At 33.6% G+C, this 20203-nt stretch overlaps 2 protein-coding genes across 2 annotated transcripts; both read left to right on the plus strand.

Annotated features, from left to right (window-relative positions):
- Window positions 1-899: 899 nt before the first annotated feature.
- Window positions 900-10359, plus strand: LOC149735326 (uncharacterized). Its single transcript, XM_089878885.1, has 14 exons — window positions 900-2898; window positions 3038-3081; window positions 3189-3331; window positions 3501-3704; window positions 4256-4470; window positions 4666-4790; window positions 4938-6293; window positions 6599-6739; window positions 7173-7322; window positions 7484-7706; window positions 7786-7966; window positions 8359-8598; window positions 8940-9171; window positions 10145-10359. Exons 1-14 carry the CDS (start codon window positions 2879-2881, stop codon window positions 10264-10266), a joined length of 3396 nt encoding a protein of 1131 aa, XP_089735011.1. The 5' UTR covers window positions 900-2878; the 3' UTR covers window positions 10267-10359.
- Window positions 10360-11087: 728 nt separating this feature from the next.
- On the plus strand, window positions 11088-19911 carry LOC149735327 (cilia- and flagella-associated protein 58-like). Its single transcript, XM_089878899.1, has 16 exons — window positions 11088-11559; window positions 11850-12003; window positions 12446-12618; window positions 13219-13570; window positions 13847-13984; window positions 14218-14377; window positions 15014-15108; window positions 15755-15934; window positions 16264-16425; window positions 16773-16919; window positions 17351-17491; window positions 17807-18030; window positions 18322-18475; window positions 18846-19028; window positions 19242-19375; window positions 19691-19911. The coding sequence occupies exons 1-16, from the start codon at window positions 11459-11461 to the stop codon at window positions 19809-19811; spliced, it is 2619 nt and encodes an 872-aa protein (XP_089735025.1). The 5' UTR covers window positions 11088-11458; the 3' UTR covers window positions 19812-19911.
- The last annotated feature ends 292 nt before the right edge of the window (window positions 19912-20203 follow it).

A 20203-nucleotide genomic window follows, 5' to 3' on the forward strand; every position in this document is an offset into this window, starting at 1 on the left:
TCTATAGAGACGTAATGACAGAATTAAATGTAATGTAATGTAACTTACTTTATCCTCGCATGACCGGGAAACGACAGTCGTTATCACACGGGTTTAACACCTCGTGCCAGCTTACGAGTTACCATGTATGTTACTTTGTGGGTGACTATTTTTTGGGGATTTTTTTCTTTTTTTATGTATGTCTGATAATTTTGACAACCCATTAGTAACCACTGGGTTGGAGCAATTGCCGTTAAGTGTCTTACCCAAGAACACATACGCCCACAATGGTAGCAGCGTCGAGCCTTGAACCCATTAATCAGTTTATTGATGTGACAACATCATTATTGCTTCTCGTTTAAAATACTACAGCTTTAAAGTGATTCCATTTTTTTCTAGCTCAAAATAATCTCACTTTAACAAGTTCTCGCATACATATTTTTGTTCCGAAGCATTATTGTTCATGAGTTGATTTTAAACTTGCGTGTTTTGTCGAAGCCAATATACGCGACAACTCGTTTTAAACGAAATTAAAACAACTGGGTGGTGACGCTATACATCTTCCGAATTTGTAATTTCTTAGATATACTCTCTGCCCCTAAAAGAAAATCCCTCAATTGTAGATTTACTAAAAGATGAAAACTGTAAAAAACAATCGTGGTTTCGAATTTTTAATCAACTTGAAGCTTGGAGCTGCCTTACTCATTGCAATCTGTCATAAAAGCTGTCTTTTTTTCCATTAATAAACAATTTGACATATAGCGGTATATGCGTCTTTCCTCCAGATAAGTCGATCTGGGCGGATCATCATATATATATAATACACAACGCCCTACCACACTGGCAGGAAGGCTTCGTTATTTTTCGGTTTTAATTCTCACGTTTATGTTGCATGTATGGCACTCAGTGAATTCCGCTACTTCAAATATGGCTTTCTCACCAACGGTTTTTCCGTGTAGTTGTCAGTAAACAGCCGCCGGCTACTTAACACAGATAACGGACGATCTTCATAAATGGTTATATTGCTGTGTGCCAAAAATTGCGGGGTTTGGCAATGACTTTTTAAGCGATAGAACTGTACGGCCAGTTATTATGTTCGTACTGTCTTATATACTGTAATAGAATTTATATTGCAACCATAAGCACTAAACCTATTTCAAAATATAAACTGTTTATAGTATAATTGCCGCTGTTACCATAAACTGAATTTGTTTGTATGAAGCCTTTCTTTAAGAAGGTTAAAGCCCTTTCTTTAAGAAGGTTAAAGCCTTTTTTTAAGAAGCGAAAATTTATAGAATCATGTTTTATTGAAAACAGTGCCACGAATGCAATCATACCATTTAGGATTTATTACGCATTTTAAAATAACGCTTTCATTCTTAACTGTCGTGAGTAATTGTTAATTAGTCGCCAATTTTAAACCCAATAATCGTTATGGTATAGACGGGGGACTGGGCGCCGAAGTACGTCTAGCTCAAAATATATGATTTTTTTAGATTGGTACTGCCATATCTTTATTATTGATAACAATTCAAAATTATATATTAAAATACACCAGTAATTTATAGCGATGCAATATCGATGCAGCGTACAATATTAACAAGATGTTCAAAGCGTGCCGTGTTATTTATTTTTTCTGGAAATTTCTATTAATAAATTCACTAAATATTTAAAATTAACAATGAATTTAAACTGTCCCGTCTTACCCTATGTGTTTCGAATTTGTAAAATGCTACCTGATGTTGTGCGAATCGCTAAATAACACCTTGTGTGTTTTAATATATATTTTTTAATTTTTGTCATTTAATAAAGGAATGATGGTACTAATTCGTGGTCACCCCAAAACCGTCATGTATTTTGAATTCGGAAATATAGGGTAATATGTGCTTAAGTGTCCCATCTTCCCCATGCACTCTATCTCAGTTTTTTCCTCGTCGGCGCCATGGCATAGTAGTTAGCGCGCCTGCCTGTAACCCAGAGGTAATTGGTTCAAGGCTCGACGTTGCTACCATTGTGGGCGTATGTGTCCTTGAGCAAGACACTTAACGACAATTGCTCCAACCCAGTGGTCACCAATGGGTTGTCCAAATTATCAACAATACATAAAAAAAAATAAAAAAAATCCAAAAAAATTATCACCCACAAAGTAACATACATGGTAACTCGTAAGCCGGCACGAGGTGCTAAACCGGTGTGATAACGGCTGTCGTTTTCCAGTCACGCGGGGATAAAGTTACATTCATTCCATACAAAACTAAAACTAATTGTGTGAGACAAAAACAATCTGTTTGATATATTTTATCATATTTTAAAAAAACTACGATACTGGATTGATGATTCAAACTCTCAAACTGCAAACTTGTTCAACACCGAACTTTAATATTTAACAACAGTAATTACCTTTGCCACTCATTTCAGCTGGGGTACCAGGTTATTGAAAGCAGTTTTCAATAAACTAATCATATAGTACTGTTTTGTGGGGTAAGTTGGGATATCACTTGATTGTGTTTAAACAAGTAACAACGCTGCTTTGGAGTCGTAAAGATGCGGTTATAAAATTCTTTTCAGTTTACTATGATTAGTACCAAATGGGACGAGAAAACACAATAAAATATGTTCCATATTACCCCGCTATTATACCTGTCGATAAATAACCGTTGTACAAACCTGGAAATAGGACGCCAACAAAAGTTATGTAAACGTTTTAATCAAAAGCAGCAAACATTTAGAAGATGAAATGACTTTCGGGAGTAATGCTCTGGAATGCCGCGAGATAAATGGCGTTCTCGTCTGGTGCAAAAGTAATCAACACCAGACGTTTTCCACAAAATTCCATTCAATCTGAAGTCGCGCGCGTTCGTTCAGTTCAAAAAACTGCAGACGAGAGAATACATGCGCTATGTGCTCCTATGACACAAGGTATGATGCTTTACCTAAAATAAGACCGGTAACCCAGTAGTTTGTTGCTGACAGTAATAAATAAATATGTTTGTTGCTACAAGAAAATAAATTAATAGGCTAAACTTATTGTGACTTACTGTGTTTTTTTGTATGATAGATTACGATGCATCATGCTGATTGCGGCCGCAACCGCCGTAAACGGTATGTATTAATTGATCCTGATACAGTACCGGTAAATGGTAAACGATTGGGGTATTTTTGTATATGTCAACATAAAACCCAATCTGAATTTCATATTGTCCCACCAGGTTGTGTTGTTTACAATCAAAAGTTAAACATCGCGATAGTTCTGGATACAGCCAAAACAGTCAGCAATGAGACTTTACAGATTTTGAAATCTTACTTTTCAAGATTTGCCAGCTGCTTGAACATTGGACCAGATGGAAATAGGGTATTGTTGATCCTTTTTACCAGTAGTATCTAGTATGACAACTTTATATCACATAAAACAAGTGTAACATCACATATACTCGTTCAATTTAACTAACAATGTCTCAATAGTTAGAAGGTAATGCTCTATATTCGTTTAAGAGTTGGCAGACTTTCTGCATTACTTCTAGATTGCCATGGCTCGTATTATAGATCAACCAAGTCTGCTGTTGTCCTTTAATGCAACATCCACATTGGCTGAAGTGAGAGCTGTAGTGAGTAAGATGCAATACATTGGTAGCAGCCTCAAATTCCATACACCAGATGCTATGCTTTATGCAAATGAATCAATATTTAACACTGCGGATTCTTGGCCAAGAAAGGTTGCAACCAATGTAAGTCGTGATTCTTTTTTTCAATTATATTCAAAAAGTTCCTTTGAATAATTAGCGGCTGGTGCATTCTAATTAAGTACATATAGGCGCCCTATCAATATTTTTTGTCAAAAAATTGTCCCCACACTTATTGTTTTTTCTGTTATTATTAGTTTCCTCATCTTATCTTTAAACTGTCAGTAATCTTGGCCAAGTTTAAAATTCTTTTTTTGTCTGCAATACAATTTATTTTTTGCTATTGGAAGTGTTTTTTCTCATTACAATCTAGACTGATGCTCAATAGAATCTTTATCTACTAGCTTTACACTTCAATATTGACAGTACACCATGCACAATTTACCTAAAATATATTTTTAACGGCTACCACATCACAATTCATATATATGATATATAGAATAGTATATTTGGTATATAACACGCACTGGTCAACATAGAATATTATAACAAATGGATCTACAATTTTATACTAGACAAAAATAGAAACATTATAACATAGATGCATTTACAATGTAACGTAGTACTGATTTGAGATTTAATAAGTTAAATTCCAGGTTTTGTTGATCATCAAGTTTACACCAACATTACGCATTGATGATGTCATTGTAATAAATAAAGATTTCGCCAAGAATGGCATTCACACATTTACATTAACTGTTGGGGAAGTTTCTCCACCTATCATGAATGCTAAACTATGGCATACTGAGCATCTTCCAAAGCCTTCAGATTTGGTAAACTTTGATGGCTTGACACAATCGTTGATGCAACAGTGAGTAAGTTTTGTGAAATGAGACCAATACCCATTACACAGAATTGTTTGGCCCCAAAGTGTTAAATATTAAAAACTATTGCTTTTTTATTTTTTGAACAATTTGTCACCAAGTTATTTTAAAACATCTGCCTTTACTATAATGGTCACTGGCCCACTGTTGTTAAAAATGTTAAAGTTAATAACTTTAAAAAGGTTCCAGGGATGCAGTCATCACATCAACAATACTTGTGAGTTATTGGGATGTTCTGTCACAAAGAGTGAAGTATGTATTTGTGACAATGGTTGGCACGGCACATTGTGTGAATTACAGTCATCAGGTAATATAATCTCAAAAAAAATCTTGCTTTATCCTTGTCTTGTCGGAAATTTTGCCGAAGAACGCATTCGCTCACAATGGTAGCAAGTTTGTATGCAGGTCCTTTCACAATCGTTTGGTCTAGTATTAATTACGTTTTTTTTAACAGGAAACTGTACTTCAAATTACAAGTTTGAACAAAACAGTTCAAGTTGTGTTTGTTTGAATCCAGCAATTTTAATTGGAAAGGCAACTACTTGTCCGGTTAGCCCAACTTGCAACCATACTGGTGTTCAATGTCTTGCAAGCAAAGCTGGTTCTGATATTTTGTGTGGTTGTAGTTATGGATATTATGGCAATGCATGTGAAAGTAAACATCGTTGTATGATTTTTCCCAACCCTTGCAAACATGATGGAGTTTGTAGGATTGTTAGTGATAAGGAATATAACTGCAGCTGTGTCTTCCCATACTCTGGTGACCATTGTCAACATTGTGTTTGTCGAAATGGAGGAAAATGTTTAACTACAAATGGAAGTACTTCTTGCATGTGTAGAGCAAATTGTACGGGCCAATTATGCGAAAATTGTGCCTGTGAACAAGCAGTTTGTTATAATGGGGGGATTTGTGAAAACTTACCTGGTAGCAACTACAAATGCAAATGTTCCAAGAACTGTGGTGGTAAAAACTGTACAGAGTGTTGGGACTTTTGTACCAAGAATCAACATGTTTGTCTCAATGAAGGTACATGTTTGGCAGTGAAGGATAGTTATCAATGCATCTGTAAAACAGGGTGTCGAGGACAGAATTGTTCAACATGTGATACTCTGTGTCAACGATATCCAAAAGTTTGTCGAAACGGTGGTGTTTGCAGCAGTACAGATCTTTATAATTTCAACTGCACTTGTATAAACGGTTGTTATGGTGTGGTTTGCCAATGGTGCAATTCCTGTCGCAGAAATCCTGGTATTTGCCAAAATAATGGGACGTGTGTGGATTTGGTCAATGAGTTTATGTGCTCATGTCGTGAAGGGTGTAGTGGTGTACATTGTGAGTCTTGTCTTGACTATTGCCAGTATAACTTAAATCCATGTCAAAACAGTGGGGTTTGCCACAGCCTTGGAAGAGATTCATATTCGTGCAATTGTACTTCATTATGTTACGGTAGACACTGCCAGAAATGCAACCAATACTGCAGCGAAAATCCTGGGGTTTGTAAAAATGGAGGCTCTTGCGTTAACATAGGCTTTAATGGATACAGATGTATTTGTTCATCCAGTTGTACTGGTCTTAACTGTAATACTTGTACACCAGATTGCATGTCTTCTGCATGCCTCAATGCAAGCACTTGCAATACTAGAATCAATGGTAGCTACAGTTGTGTATGTGCTTCTGGTTGTCCTTCTTGTGAATCATGTGATCCTTGTACACCAAACCCTTGTCTTAATGATGGTCAGTGCATTGTGTTGAATCCTTTAAAGAGAAAATGCCGATGTACAGCTGGCTACCATGGAGTAAATTGTAAAAGTAAGTAAATCTTTTGTTTTACAATTTTTGGGTGAATATTGTTTTTGCAAAAACAAATTAGGGAAAATAAAACTAAACCTATAGTTGTTGGTTTTGTTGGTAAAATCTGGCCCTAATCGTAGTTCCCCAGTGTGTATCATTGTATGTGTTAACTGTGGAACATTATATTCTTACAGTAGTAGTATAATTCGTTAATATTACTTACAAAGTTGTTAACCTTATTGTTCTAAAAGGTGTTTTCAAGACTGATAAAAGTTTAAGATTTTTTGTAAAAAGTTTTATACTAATTTATATATTTCATGAAGATTTCGTGCCACCATACAGCAATGAGTTCTGCAAAAGTGGTCCTTGTATTAATGGATGCACTTGTAATCCTTCAGAAGAACATTCTATGGGATATTATTGCCATGGTGATGCTGGTTACCTTGGCAAGAATTGTGAAATCAGTAAGTGACACTTATTTATTACAGTTTTTATTGTATTTATAATGCATGAACCTAGACTGCAAGAGATTTTGTCACAATTTGGTTAATTTAGCATTTTATAAGGTAAAAATAGAGGTCATAGCAGTAGTCCTTGTGATTTATTGTATCAAAGATTATGTAGTACACACATTTAAAATGCTGTTTTTTGACAGAAATTTATTCAAGCACCTGATGTTAACACAACTCATAAAACAACTTTTGGTTTGATTTTTTGCAGAACACTAAAATAAATTTACTATGGCTAATACATTGTGATTTGGAGAACACTTAATCTACCACAGAACATTGGTGCGCTATAATGCACAAGTTGTAATTCACAATCAATTAGAGAGTAGTTTGGTCATCTTTTGGTTATAACATATAAGAAGGTTTATAATGGTGATTTATTTTCAAGATCCTCCTAGTTTGGAATGCTCAGCTGGCACGATTGCTTTAGAAGTACCTGAGGAAATTGTGACCACAAAGTATTTGAAGGGCACAAAAGTTTATATAGCTGTTGGAGATGCTGGTTTGTCTCATCAAAATGCTGATCCCGTTTGTTTCAGTAAGTTTAATATTTTCGCTGCTGGTAGTTGCAAATTGTTAAAATAAAGCAAGTTACATTTATTCATTTATTCAAAATTGATGCAGACATAGTAATGTTCATTTGTTAAGCTTGTAAAAATAAGATGTTCAGCTTAAAATTAGTGTTGTTATATATTTTAGGCCAGGTTGCTACAAATGGTAAATACAAGATCACAATTCCAATTCCTTTTCTTAACTGTAATAACATGATTGCGGATAGTCCAAATGGTGAACGAGTTATCTCGAACACAATCTGGTTGAATAAAGAAGAACCGAACAGAGCTTTCGATGTGCCAGTTCCAATTGGAACATTTAAATGCAGATATTCAAAGGACTATCAAGTCATCACTTCCTTATCTCCAATGTAAGCTTACATCTAACATTTTTTATAAAATGCTTTTAGTCCGGCTTTAAATATTACTGATTTATGTTTTGTATTTCAGAGTGTCTAATCCTTGGCCAGTAACTAAAAAGTTGAATAGTTTTTCATCCCGTTTGGTTGTGTGTAAGATGCCAATATGTCCAAACACATGTCCAACATCTCATCTTCTGGATAACACAGCTGTATACACCGCTGGTGAACTTATTTATGTTCATATGTACCACACAGAAGCAATCCAGCAGGTACAACATAAGCACATAGTTTCATTAGACAAAGTGATGATAAAACATGTGGTATTCAATTAAAGATTGCTGGTTTCAAGTTACCATTTAAGCTTTAAATGCTCTATGTGTAAACTTTGTAACATTTTTTTATTCATGCTTCCTTTTTTAGTGTTGTTTGCTTTGGTTTTTATATGTTTTCATAATTGTATCCGCCATACGGTATCATTATATGCTTTGTAGATTTGTATTACATTATCTTATGTTAAAATAGAACTAGTCCATTAGTAGTTTCACATTAAAAGCTACAAAATAATCTGATATTTCATGATTTTGGCAGCACTTGCTTATATATGTAACAAGAAACCTTTATCTTAGTGCGCCCATAAAAAAGCGCTATTTTATTTTCACAGAACCACTTTAGTCTTGAAACATTATTTCTATCATGTTCACCAACCAACTTCAATAGTGGAAAAATCAATTTGGTTTTAAATGGTTGTTTAGCGGGGGAGTCTGACAAGTTACTTGACTTTAGATTGCAACAAACCAACCCCAGTACTGTATGCTTATCATTTAGAGCTCCTATGATGAAAGTTTGCAAAACAATTTACATTCATGCTCTTGTCAAGCGATGTAGATATGGAATTATAGAGGTAATGTGATGAAACAGACACATGGTCCTTTTAGTAAAATCATTAAATGAATTAATGTCACTCATTTATTCTTGGGAGGCAGGTAATTCATAGTTATACTATTTCTGTATTTCATACCCAGGATGTACAATGATATAATCTAAAATTTTTGAACCTAGTATTCAGTGGTTAAAGCACTTTTAACCACTGATACTTTTGTGCACGACGTCTATATAAAAACATCTACCTATATAAAATATTATCTCATTGGCAGTTAACAACCTTAACATATTTTGGAAGTTTTATTAAAAAAAGCATTTCTTAATTTTCGGGGACTTTTCTTTGTCTATTTGTTTTTCTAGGCATGCCCTGGTGATTCTGTTACTCAACGATGTCGGCTTCCTTTAAGAGGAAAACGTTCTTTACTTCAAAAACAAATTTGGTCCGACCAACAACACGTGATTACCGGTCCACTGTTTGTGGTAATGGGTTCGGAAGGTTTTTCCTCCTTGAACTTTAACCTAGATCGGTATGATAGTAAAAACTTTTCAGCCCTGGAAAGTTTGCCTTTAATCAGTAAAGTTGAAGTTACAGGTAAAATAATTTTAAGTTTTATCTTTTCTATTAATATCAGTTAAAGTGGTGTGAATACCTGTCGCATATTGTGAAACATTACCTGTTTCACAACAACTGTTGCAATCAGTTGTGAATATTTGCTTAGCTACAAAGTAAAGGCGGGTTCACACTATGGGCGGTAAAAGTGCAGCCGATGGGAGAGAGCGAGTGTCGGCCGACAAAGCATTCACACACAAATGTAAAATCGCCTGGTATCCTGTTTTTTCTTCCCAGGAAGTTAAAAAATAAATTTAATAGTTTTAGCGTAAATATAAGATTAAAATAAAAGAAAATACTTAGGAAAAAACATAATTTTGTTTTAGAGGCATTGGCCTTTTAAAATTTTAACCCAAATGCCGAATTTATCACGAAATTGGCTAATGTTATATCTGCCTCCATATTCCATATAGTTTGGTTTTATTCCATCATTTTTCTACAAAGTAATTGTGAACCGTGTAATAGTAAACTGTTTTAATCATGTTTTGTTGAAAATGTACTTAACAATAGTCGCAAAACACCTTAACAAACGTTTTTAAAAATAATATTAGGCTAAATTTACAATATATTATTCCTGCAACAAAATATATTCATTTTTACATTCATATTTACTCGAAAATTATCTCCACCGTTTAATTTACATCGAAATAGTTTACGCAAAAACTGTTACTTTTCACTCCAAACTAGTTCATAGCTAGCGATCATCTGCAGAGTAGAAACTGTTTCTAATTGATTTTCTGTCACTGGTATCGCTAGCGATGGAGGAAGTGATGTCAGAAAATCGCCAGCCATCGGCGTTAGTGTGAACCCGCCTTAATGGTCTGGTCTTTCTGCCTAAACTTTATGTATATGTGTAACATAATATTGCAGTACTTTTGTAAAGTTTTAACGATATGCTTTTAGTTATGCATAATTAATAGAAGTGATTTCCTAAACATGCCTCATATTTTCACAGATTGGGACACAACATACAAATGGGTTCTTGGCATCATGTGTGTTGTGATGATTATAATATCTATTGTTATGGCAATGGCTCTTGCTTTGGTAAAAAGATTTAGAAGACCTGTTTTAAAGTAAAATTATTGATAAAACCTCCAAATAATTAAAAATTCAATTCGTGTTAGTTTTCTTTGTGCAATGTTCCAATAAAATTTCATTATGCATACTTTATTTTTTAACTGGATTTCTGCCTTTTGCAAAAATATAATAGACAATATGTTAGGCTTTTTCAAATTGTTTGAATAAGCCACAAATTTATATCTGGTACCAATAAAAATGAATGAACAACCCTAATTCGAAAATATTCTCTGAAAGGATTATGGGAATTCTTCATTTGATCAATGCTATTCATAACAAGGTTTTAATTTAAAGGTGAACTAAAGATAAATGTTAGAAAGAGCATGGTTGTATTGAATGGCCATGGTCCTTTATCAAAAATAACAAAGAAAACGTGAAAAACGAAAACGTGATTTATAACTTATAAGCTTTGGATTTATAACATGTTTTATATTCAGCCTACTTCTATAATTTTATTTAAGAAAATTTACATTTTCTACTAAAGTAAAATGTAAAATCACGTATGTCGTCATATCAATTTAACACAACCTTTCAAGTTTCTACTTGTTATTACGTAACCGCCAATACAAGTTGGACCATGTGTTTTTATACATATTTAAAAAAAAAATTATAATGCTATGTGCCAATTTATTAAAGCAACTTTCTTGTTGTTGTGGACAGAGTCTGGTTGTGGACAAAGGCTGCTTTAAAATCAAAGATGTCCATGTTTACATAACTTTATAAACCTGGCAACACTGTTGTTATGGTTACCTTGTAAGGCTTACGAATTCTGTTTTGTGAAGTTGTCGTCTTAATCGCTACGCTCGTTCATCTAACTTGTTTAAGTTTTTTCGTATGTCGTAATCAAGCATCCGAAACATAAGTTTACGTTAAACATTTAAAAAAAAGGTGTGTATGTTTATTTTAAACAGGATGTATTATCAGCTCTGCCATTTCTCTTTAGTTGTGCAACTCGTAATTTTGCACTAGTGAAGAGTTTTTCGGTACAAAGCAGAATAGGCTGGTGGAAAGTGTTAGAGGTTGGTGGTTTGGGGTTGATGGTTAGGGGATTAGTGGTTATTATAGGGGTTAGTAGTTAGCAAATAAGGTGGGAGGAGGATTCCTCACTAGTACCTGTAACTTTTATTTGTTAACAAAAATAAATAACAGATTTGCTAAGAATATTGAATTAGACACTCAGTTGTAAAACAAGATGGCAGACAAGCCAGCATTTGAAGAAGATGCTTTTCAAGCTTTGGAAAAAGATTTTCAAGATGTTGTTGGAGAGTTGATGGGAGATAAAACATTGGAAAGGTTTAATTCTGTCAAAATTTAAAATATAAATAAAAAGAAAACATTAAATCAATGTATCATAATGCAAAACTTTTACCTGTTGTTTAATTTATTAAGAAAATTATATTCCTTTAAAATTCTGTTCCATGTATCGGTGTACAGGTAAAAAGTAAAAATTAAAAAGATTTATGCTTATGATGTAGCACAGTCTTTGTGGCACTTTCATTGTAATAGAATGATACCGGGCTAGAAACTGGATGCTACTTTGCAACAATGCATATAAGTATGATTTAGATTAAACTTTTTCCCAGATTTCGAGTTGAATATGAGAAGTTGCACAAAGCTCTGAAGAAATCTCATGAAAGTGAAAAAAGGTTGATGAGCAAATGTCGTGAACTTAACGCAGAAATTGTGACAAATTCATCAAAAGTTTCACAAGCACTCAAGTTATCACAAGATGATCAGGTTCATATCTCATGACATAACATATATACCTGTTTATGTTTAATTGAAGAAATGATGTTTGGTTTTGAACTTGATATAATAGGTTGTCACCTAATAATGTTCAACATCAACAATACAATGCGTAACGGTTAGGTGACATTGTTAACAAGAGATACTTCTGTGTAAACTTAGTTTTCACATTGTGATAAAAAAAGAAAATTGTCGCCTGTTGGTTAACGGTTTATACTATCTACAACATAATTATAAATTGTACAGAATAGGCTATTGGGTTCTGTGAATACATGGGCTAACATGCAATTGTACTGGGTATATAATAAGTTCAACCTAAATAAAAAATGTTCAAACTTTGTGGATGAACAATAAACTAAATTTGTGTTTCAAGTAATAAAACTATATTTGAACCAAATTGAAAATGACTTATAATTAATCACCGACAAACCAGGCAACCATCCAACAACTTAAACAAGAGTTGGAGAAAGCGTGGAAGATGGTTGATGCTGCTACTGAGAGGGAAACACGAGCAAGAGAAACAATTCAAAGTCTTAAACTTGAGATTGCTAACCTTACTAAACTTGTTGAACAAGGTGCTGGACTTTCAATGGGACAAGAACACAGGTGGTTTATTATTTATAACAAGACAAATGAAATAGCAATTGTATTGATCATTTCACCACACATGTGTGTTATCGAAATAGACAGCAGTTGTATCAGTGCTATGGTTATCTGTGGTTTGGTTAATAATTTAAGATGTGTACAATGTAGGCCACAGTGTTTTTAAATACTCATGAATTACAATAGCTGTATCAGTGATACGAAGCAGGTTTGTATGACGGATACATCGTAAAAAAATATTTAAATTTGCATTTTAACTAAAAAACATAACTAAGTTTGGTTTTGTAATCCATCGCCACAGTGGTTGGGGCATATGCTCTTCAACCAGAGGATACACGGTTCACAGCTCACTGCTGCAACCATTATGGGGCTTTTGTATCTTTGTGCAATACACAAAACGAATTGCTTCATCCAAGTGGTTGCCTACTGTTTGTCCAAAAAAAAGTATTTGAAATAGGCCGCCCATTTTATAATGTCTCTTGTAGTTGTTGTGCTGCTATGTTTGGATAAAATAACTGACATTCACAGTAAGTAGATGTATGACATTTTCTTTTTTATGTAATAAAGTTATAACCAAGATAATAACATCATGCTTATCAACAGCGTGAACGAGCTGTTGAAAGTTAAAGAAGAAGTTACTCATGAACGTGATGAGTTGCTCACAGAGATCGTGAGCATGAGGGAGAAGTTGGCTGCAGCATCCGGAGCGCAACAGAAAGCGGAATCTGATCGGGAGCAAGCGGAGATGAAGATATCTGAACTTCAACAAGATATTCAACTCAAACATAACGAGGTCCAGCGTGAGACGAGGAAGAGGGAAAAGATGGAGCGTGAGCTTGGAAACGAGAAGAAGGATCTTGAGTCGAGGGTTGGTGAGATCAAAACTCTGCAAAATCAACTCCAGAGATGCAAGGACGATAATACAAGGTTGGAACAACAGCTTAAAGAACAGAGAGTGAGTTTAGTAATGTTTGTTTTGTCTTAGTTCCATCCATACCTCTACAAATCTGTGCCAGTCGTTGGTGGTTTGTTTTTACAATTAAAATTTGACAACGCAAGATTGTTTTTTCAGTTTACAAAAGTTTAAAATAATTTTCATACTTTCCATACACAGATATGTTACATATGTATCATTGCAATGTTTAATGCCATTTGTAGCAGTATGTTTTGTTATAAAAAGGTTTTTAATTTTGTTGATCAAATATTTTAAAACTATAAATTTGTTGTTCAGATTCTTCATGAGAAAGCTGTTCGAGATACAGATCTTCTAAATGCTCGTCTTACAAAGTTGCAACAAGATTATCAGAACCAGATTGATGCTGCAGATGCACTTGCTAATGATAATCAAAACAAAGCAGCGGATTTAAAGGTAAAATATTTTCAGTTTGAAATGTAACAATACTTTTGATTCTAGTTCTTTGGGAGATATTAGAGTCAGAGTTAAACAATGGCAACTTTTTAATATTTAGCTTCTTTTTAACGTTTAAACATGTAAGTTTCTGTGAGTTCTTATACAAGCTATCTATACAACATGTTATATATAAAGAAAGGGCAACTTTGTATGGCCTTGTCATTGTTAAATACAATGTTATCTCTTCATAGGCACGAGAAGATGAAATCAACCAGATGAGACAAGACACAACAAGACTCACAAAGATGAGAGAAACGATACAACGAAGATTGCAAGCTGTGGAGGAGAGCAAAGCTGATGTGGAAGCTCAGAAGGAAACTCTCCGTGGACAAATTAGTGGTTTGGAACGAGGTAAGGGAGGTTTCACACAAAAATAAAATAAAACCCACATTGTGTTGCTGTACTTCAGAAATTAGTGTTAAGTGAATTTAACCTCCTGGGTGATATATGTCTCACCCAGTGGTCATTCATGATTTGGCTGACTCACACAAATCAATAATGACCCCTGGGTTGAAGCAGTTAAGCGTAAGGATATTCATGCCCACAGTGGTAGCGAGATATGAACCTTAATATCTGGGAAATGAAATTATTTTCACAAAAGTTTCAGATATCCCTCAGACTTTTATTTCTTGTTAATTTTGATAATATGAATGTACTTACTTTTACTTTTATCCTCGCATGGCCGGCAAACGACAGTCGTTATCAAACGGGTTTACCACCTCAGCTTACGAGTTACCATGTATGTTACTTTGTGGGTGATTATTTTTTTTGGATTTTTTCATTTTTTTATTTATGGCTGATAATTTGGACAACCCATTAGTAACCACTGGGTTGGAGCAGTTGTCGTTAAGTGTCTTGCCCAAGGACACATACGCCCACAATGGTAGCAGCGACAGGCCTTGAACCTATTACCTAATGGCTACAGGCAGGCGCGCTAACCACTACGCCACGGCGCCGGACTATATATATGGCAAATTATTTTCACAGAGGTTGATGCAATGAAGAAACAAGCTGAAATTGATCGTAAAACTATGGATGAGTTGGTTAGAGAAAGAGATATTCTCAACAAGAACTGTCTCAAGGTTTGTGAGTTTAACAATCTGTTATGTTCTATAACATAATTAATATAACTTGGATAAATGTAATTTATGGGTGTTTCATTATATCAGACAGTAATATTAAAATGTTAATGATATACGTTAACTTTTTGCATTTAAAATATTGACATTGTAAATATTAGTTGTTGTTTTGCCGTTTATTTCTGGCTTTTCGTTATCTTGAAATAAGAGGTTTATATCATATTTCAAATAAAAATAAACTGAATTATACCTAAGTTAAATAGTAGGGTGGGGGAAGATGGGACACCTTTAGCACATAATATCCAGATATTCTGATCGTGTTTTAAACAACTAACAACGGTCTATGAGACTCATGAGGACATAGTTTCATATTTCTTTGAATGTTCTTTGTTTACTACTATATGGGATGAGAAAATAGAGTTAAAATGTGTCCCATCTTCCCCCATCCTACTGTATATTTCTATTGTATAAAACTGTGCAAAAAGTTCATGCTTTAGCTTCAGTAAAGTTCAAGTGCAAATATTATGAACATACAATAATACAATATGTTTCTGATATTTAGGAAATGAAGAATCTATTTATATATATTTATTGTATCCATCAACAGTGGTAAACACAGCAAACATACTAACTATAACATTTACCACAGGCAGCGAATGCAACACAGAAGCAACTTAACTTGGTTCGTCTTCATGAACAAAGTAAGAAGAATTTGGAGCAAGAGATTCAGAATTACAAGGATGAAGCTCAGAAACAGAGGAAGATTATTTATCAGTTGGAGAAGGAGAGAGATCGTTACATCAATGAAGCATCAGATCTCACACAGAAGGTATATAGGATATTCAATATTTGTTAAAATTATAATTTTTTAATGTTTTTTATTGCACGGTAGAATGGGTCTCGCATTTGTTGTGGCTTACCTTTCTTAATATTACCAACAAACATTTGTACTTGTATAATAACTCTTTAAATATTTTCATCTTTGTGCCTCTTTATTAATTTTACCCCAAAGAAAGGGTCCCAGTTTAAAAAGACTTGTAGAAACATTTTAAATTTTCTTCACTGATATTAATAAGTTAGTTACAGTAAAAGTTGTTATCTTATGGTCAACAATATTGTTTGTCACTAAACATATATGCTATTTATAAAAATTTCCAGGTCCTTGGACACATGGAAGATGTAAAAGTGCGAGAAATGCAAATCTTTGATTACAAGAAGAAAATTGCTGAAGCAGAAACAAAGTTGAAACAACAGCAAAATCTGTACGAAGCTGTGAGATCAGATAGAAACTTGTACAGCAAGAACCTTATTGAAGCTCAGGTACAACTGATATGTTTCACATCGAATATTGCATTTTATTGTATATATATATATATTAGTTATAATTACTATTTTAAGTATGCAGTTTTCTATTGTTTTGAGATAACGCACTACTCTATATTTTGGATATCTCTATGTTTTCTTTTTATGTAATGTAAATTACAAATTAATAGAACATACCAATGTAAAAGCAACTATTTTACTAAACAGTTGCACTGGTTTAAATTTTTCTTTGTCAAAAGTGAAGGCGTTATTACGTTTGGACCTGATGCGTTTTTATAAATTATTTCACACAATCACTGAGTAGTTTATACACAATTTTTTAGTAAATATTTTTCTTCTTTGAGGATGAAATCACAGAAATGAAGCGAAAACTCAAAATAATGAATCATCAAATTGATCAACTGAAAGAGGAGATCACGACAAAAGAAGCCGCGTTGGTCAAAGTTAATCTGGATCATACACGAGTTGAAAAGGAGAAAGAAGCTCTGAAGGTAAAAACAACTTTGAAAATGTTAATTTTCTTCTTATACTTCATTAATGTAAAAAAAATTATTATGAAATAAATGCCTTACAGAATAACACTGTATGGTTTGATACAGGCCTATGTTGGTAAAAACGTACAATGCAACCATAATTACTATTACTTTAACTTTGTGTCTATATTTAAATTTTCTGACAAACCAACACAAAGCAATGTGATTTAACTATCACTTTACCTGCTACGCATTCAAACCAGCATAAATATATTGTTTTGTTTACTTTCCATGTGGCTTATTTTATAATTGTAAACCAAAACATTGTTTAAAATACTGTATTATGTCAAATATTTAAAATTAATTGACAAATTAATTTTTTATCTTTCTTTGCATATAATATAATATAAATACAGTGAATGAATGTCTATGTTTGTTTGGTGTGTTAGGCCGAGCTACAACGAATGAAGCAACAAGCTGCGGAGAGCAAGACACAACTTGAACAAATGGAGAAAGAGGTTGCTAAGTTACAACAAGTCATCCGTGAATCGGATGCAGAGAGGAAGAGACAGATGAAGGAGCTGGATCAGGTTGGTTCATATGATATTTCTATCATATATGGGTGACGTTCTTCAGCGTGATATCATGAATGTGATTAAAACAGAGTTTGCTTAATTTTCTTGATAGAAATAAATGCTAATGCTATTTTTAATTGAGTTATTAAAAAGTATTTGTCCCTTTAATTAAAGTTTATTAAAGATTTTTATGTATGTTTGTGTTGTTTAAGCAATATGTTATATCTGTTAGGTATAAGCTGATGTGTTAGAACACCAGCTATTATTGTTTATATCCATACCTGTAAAGTTATTAGTACTTTGTAAATCTAACTAATTGTACGTATACAGGTCATCAGTGAAAGAGACATCTTGGGAACGCAATTGGTTCGCAGAAATGATGAACTTGCTCTTCTATATGAGAAGATTAAAATTCAGCAATCCACACTCAACAAAGGAGAGATTCAATACAGACAGAGATTAGATGACATTCGGATCCTGAAACTTGAGATCAAAAAACTCCGAAGAGAGAAAACTACATTGACCAAGAGTGTGGCAAGTGTGGAAGATTTGAGGTAAAATATTAGTTTTGAAACAATTATTATTAATACTTGTCTTCTTGAGGTAGAACAGCTCATTCTTTCATAGTTTGTAACTACATTTTATAAATGCTTAACCACCAGCTTTATGTACCTCCCGGCCTTCTGTAACAAATATTGGTTTTAGTTTTTACATCTGTTATTTTATTTACCACTTTACAATGGATTTTTGGGATTTCATTCTTAGCGGTTCACTATGATCAAACAAAACTCACTTGTTTTATCAATATATGATACTAATAATAAGATATTAAATGTTGTTATTAGGCGCGAAGTTTATCACACACAACGCGAGCTTCTACGTGAGCGAACTCGTTGCAAGGCACTTGAGGAGGAATTAGAAAACCCGATGAATATTCATAGATGGAGGAAACTTGAAGGTTCTGATCCAAGTGCTTATGAGATGATACAGAAAGTTCAGGTGTTTGTTGTTTTATGTTAAATATTTAGGCAGAATTAGAGATATGCTGTAAACAGGCAGTTATAACAATTAACAAATGCTATTGACACTATCATTATCAAAATAAATTAAGTTCATCTGCTGAATATACACCAGTGATAGACATGATGTGAATCTCAATCAGGTAATTGATGATCTTATAATACAAAAGGATATTCAGATTTTTATGGTACTAATTTTTAATTTTTTTGGTGCATAACCTTTATTTGCATAGTTTACAAAGCCACTGTTTGCTACAAAATAACTACTCATATTGCCAACCTTTCTATTAGTGTGTTTAATTTCATGATTTTTATATTTAACAATTTTTATTTAAAAATTTGTATTTCAGGCTTTGCAAAAGCGCTTGATCCAAAAAACTGAGGAAGTTGTTGATAAGGAACTGTTGATACAAGAGAAAGAGAAGTTGTATATGGAGTTAAAACATATCTTGGCTCGGCAACCTGGTCCTGAAGTATCAGAACAACTGGGAATATACAAGAACACACTACGTGATAAAACTAAGCAAATGAAGGTAGACGAATGTTTGCTTTAAACGTTTTATGTTGATGAGCAGAATGGTGTGAAGTTCTTATTTATTTTAAATGGGTTCCTAATGGTTAAGCAATAAAAGCCTATTTAACAAACCTTATTCCTGCTTACAGTTGGCAATTATGCAAGTATGAATATTTTACAATGTTGAAAATCAAATCAAATTAGCTTTTAAACACAACATGCATCTTAACAGAGATTGGCATCTGAGTTGAACATGTATGAATCTCAATCTTCTGAGTACAAATATGAGATTGAGCGACTGGCACGCGAATTACAGGATGTTAAGAAGAAATATTTTCTCCACAAGAAAAAGGAACAACAACAAAAGTATTTTTTTTAAAAATGTTTTATATTATTTTTAACCTTTTGTTGTTTGTATTAGATTTAAGTAAGTTTTATAATGCCACTCAGCAAGCATGTTTTAAGATTTAACTTTATAACTACAAGCAAAACACTGTCTTAACTAATAGTCCAGCGAAAATTACTAGTGTTTCAGGGGGTGACAAACATTGTTGTAAATAAATAAGCATGCTTTTTATTAACCATAGTTAGAAAGCTGTGTAAATAGGAGGCTGGATTGCCTTGTTCTCTGGGTGAACTTATAGCAGTCGTGTGTAAATAAGTTAACCTTTTAACTTGCAGAGAGCGAGAGCGTGCATTAGCACAAGCAGGAGCATCAGCGATTCAACCTCAACGAACAGATGCAGCTCGATTTACTGGTGGTGGATTCAACTTGAAAACACCACAGAAAGCAAGCGCTTAACAACAGTCTACCTTGTTTTGTGTTTTAAAAAAGATTTTTATTTCTGGAAGATAATTATTTTGTAATATAATATTTTAATAAAAGAACATTGCAAACTTGATGATTATATGTGGTCAACTGAATGTTTTGAGTAGACCATGGGTTGATGCCTATAATGCTGCCTGTTCCATACAAGGTTACATGTGTATTACCACATGAGAAAGACATTAGTTAAAATGCCGAGTTGTTAAACAGAAGTTGGAAATAAATGATTGAAATTTGCTTTACCCTTGGATGGCCGGAAAACAAGAGTGGCAATTTTGAAAATTTTTGTTGGCACAGTCTAATGTGGGTGTATACATTAGGTGTAACCAGAGTGTTTATATACGGACTCTGGGTGTAACGATGCCATA

Source organism: Ciona robusta, chromosome 5 (genome assembly GCF_009617815.1).
Source record: "Ciona robusta chromosome 5, ASM961781v2".
In the NCBI taxonomy this organism is placed as follows: domain Eukaryota; kingdom Metazoa; phylum Chordata; class Ascidiacea; order Phlebobranchia; family Cionidae; genus Ciona; species Ciona robusta.

Excerpts from the sequence above, each read along its gene's own strand:
- LOC149735327 (XM_089878899.1), top strand. The coding sequence starts at position 11,459 with ATGGCAGACAAGCCAGCATTTGAAGAAGATGCTTTTCAAGCTTTGGAA. Across the intron at positions 14,378-15,013 it reads AATTAGTGGTTTGGAACGAG|AGGTTGATGCAATGAAGAAA; the intron begins GTAAGGGAGGTT and ends TTATTTTCACAG. Across the intron at positions 18,476-18,845 it reads AGATGATACAGAAAGTTCAG|GCTTTGCAAAAGCGCTTGAT; the intron begins GTGTTTGTTGTT and ends TTTGTATTTCAG.
- LOC149735326 (XM_089878885.1), top strand. The coding sequence starts at position 2,879 with ATGTGCTCCTATGACACAAG. Across the intron at positions 6,740-7,172 it reads TGGCAAGAATTGTGAAATCA|ATCCTCCTAGTTTGGAATGC; the intron begins GTAAGTGACACT and ends TTTATTTTCAAG. Across the intron at positions 9,172-10,144 it reads CAGTAAAGTTGAAGTTACAG|ATTGGGACACAACATACAAA; the intron begins GTAAAATAATTT and ends ATATTTTCACAG.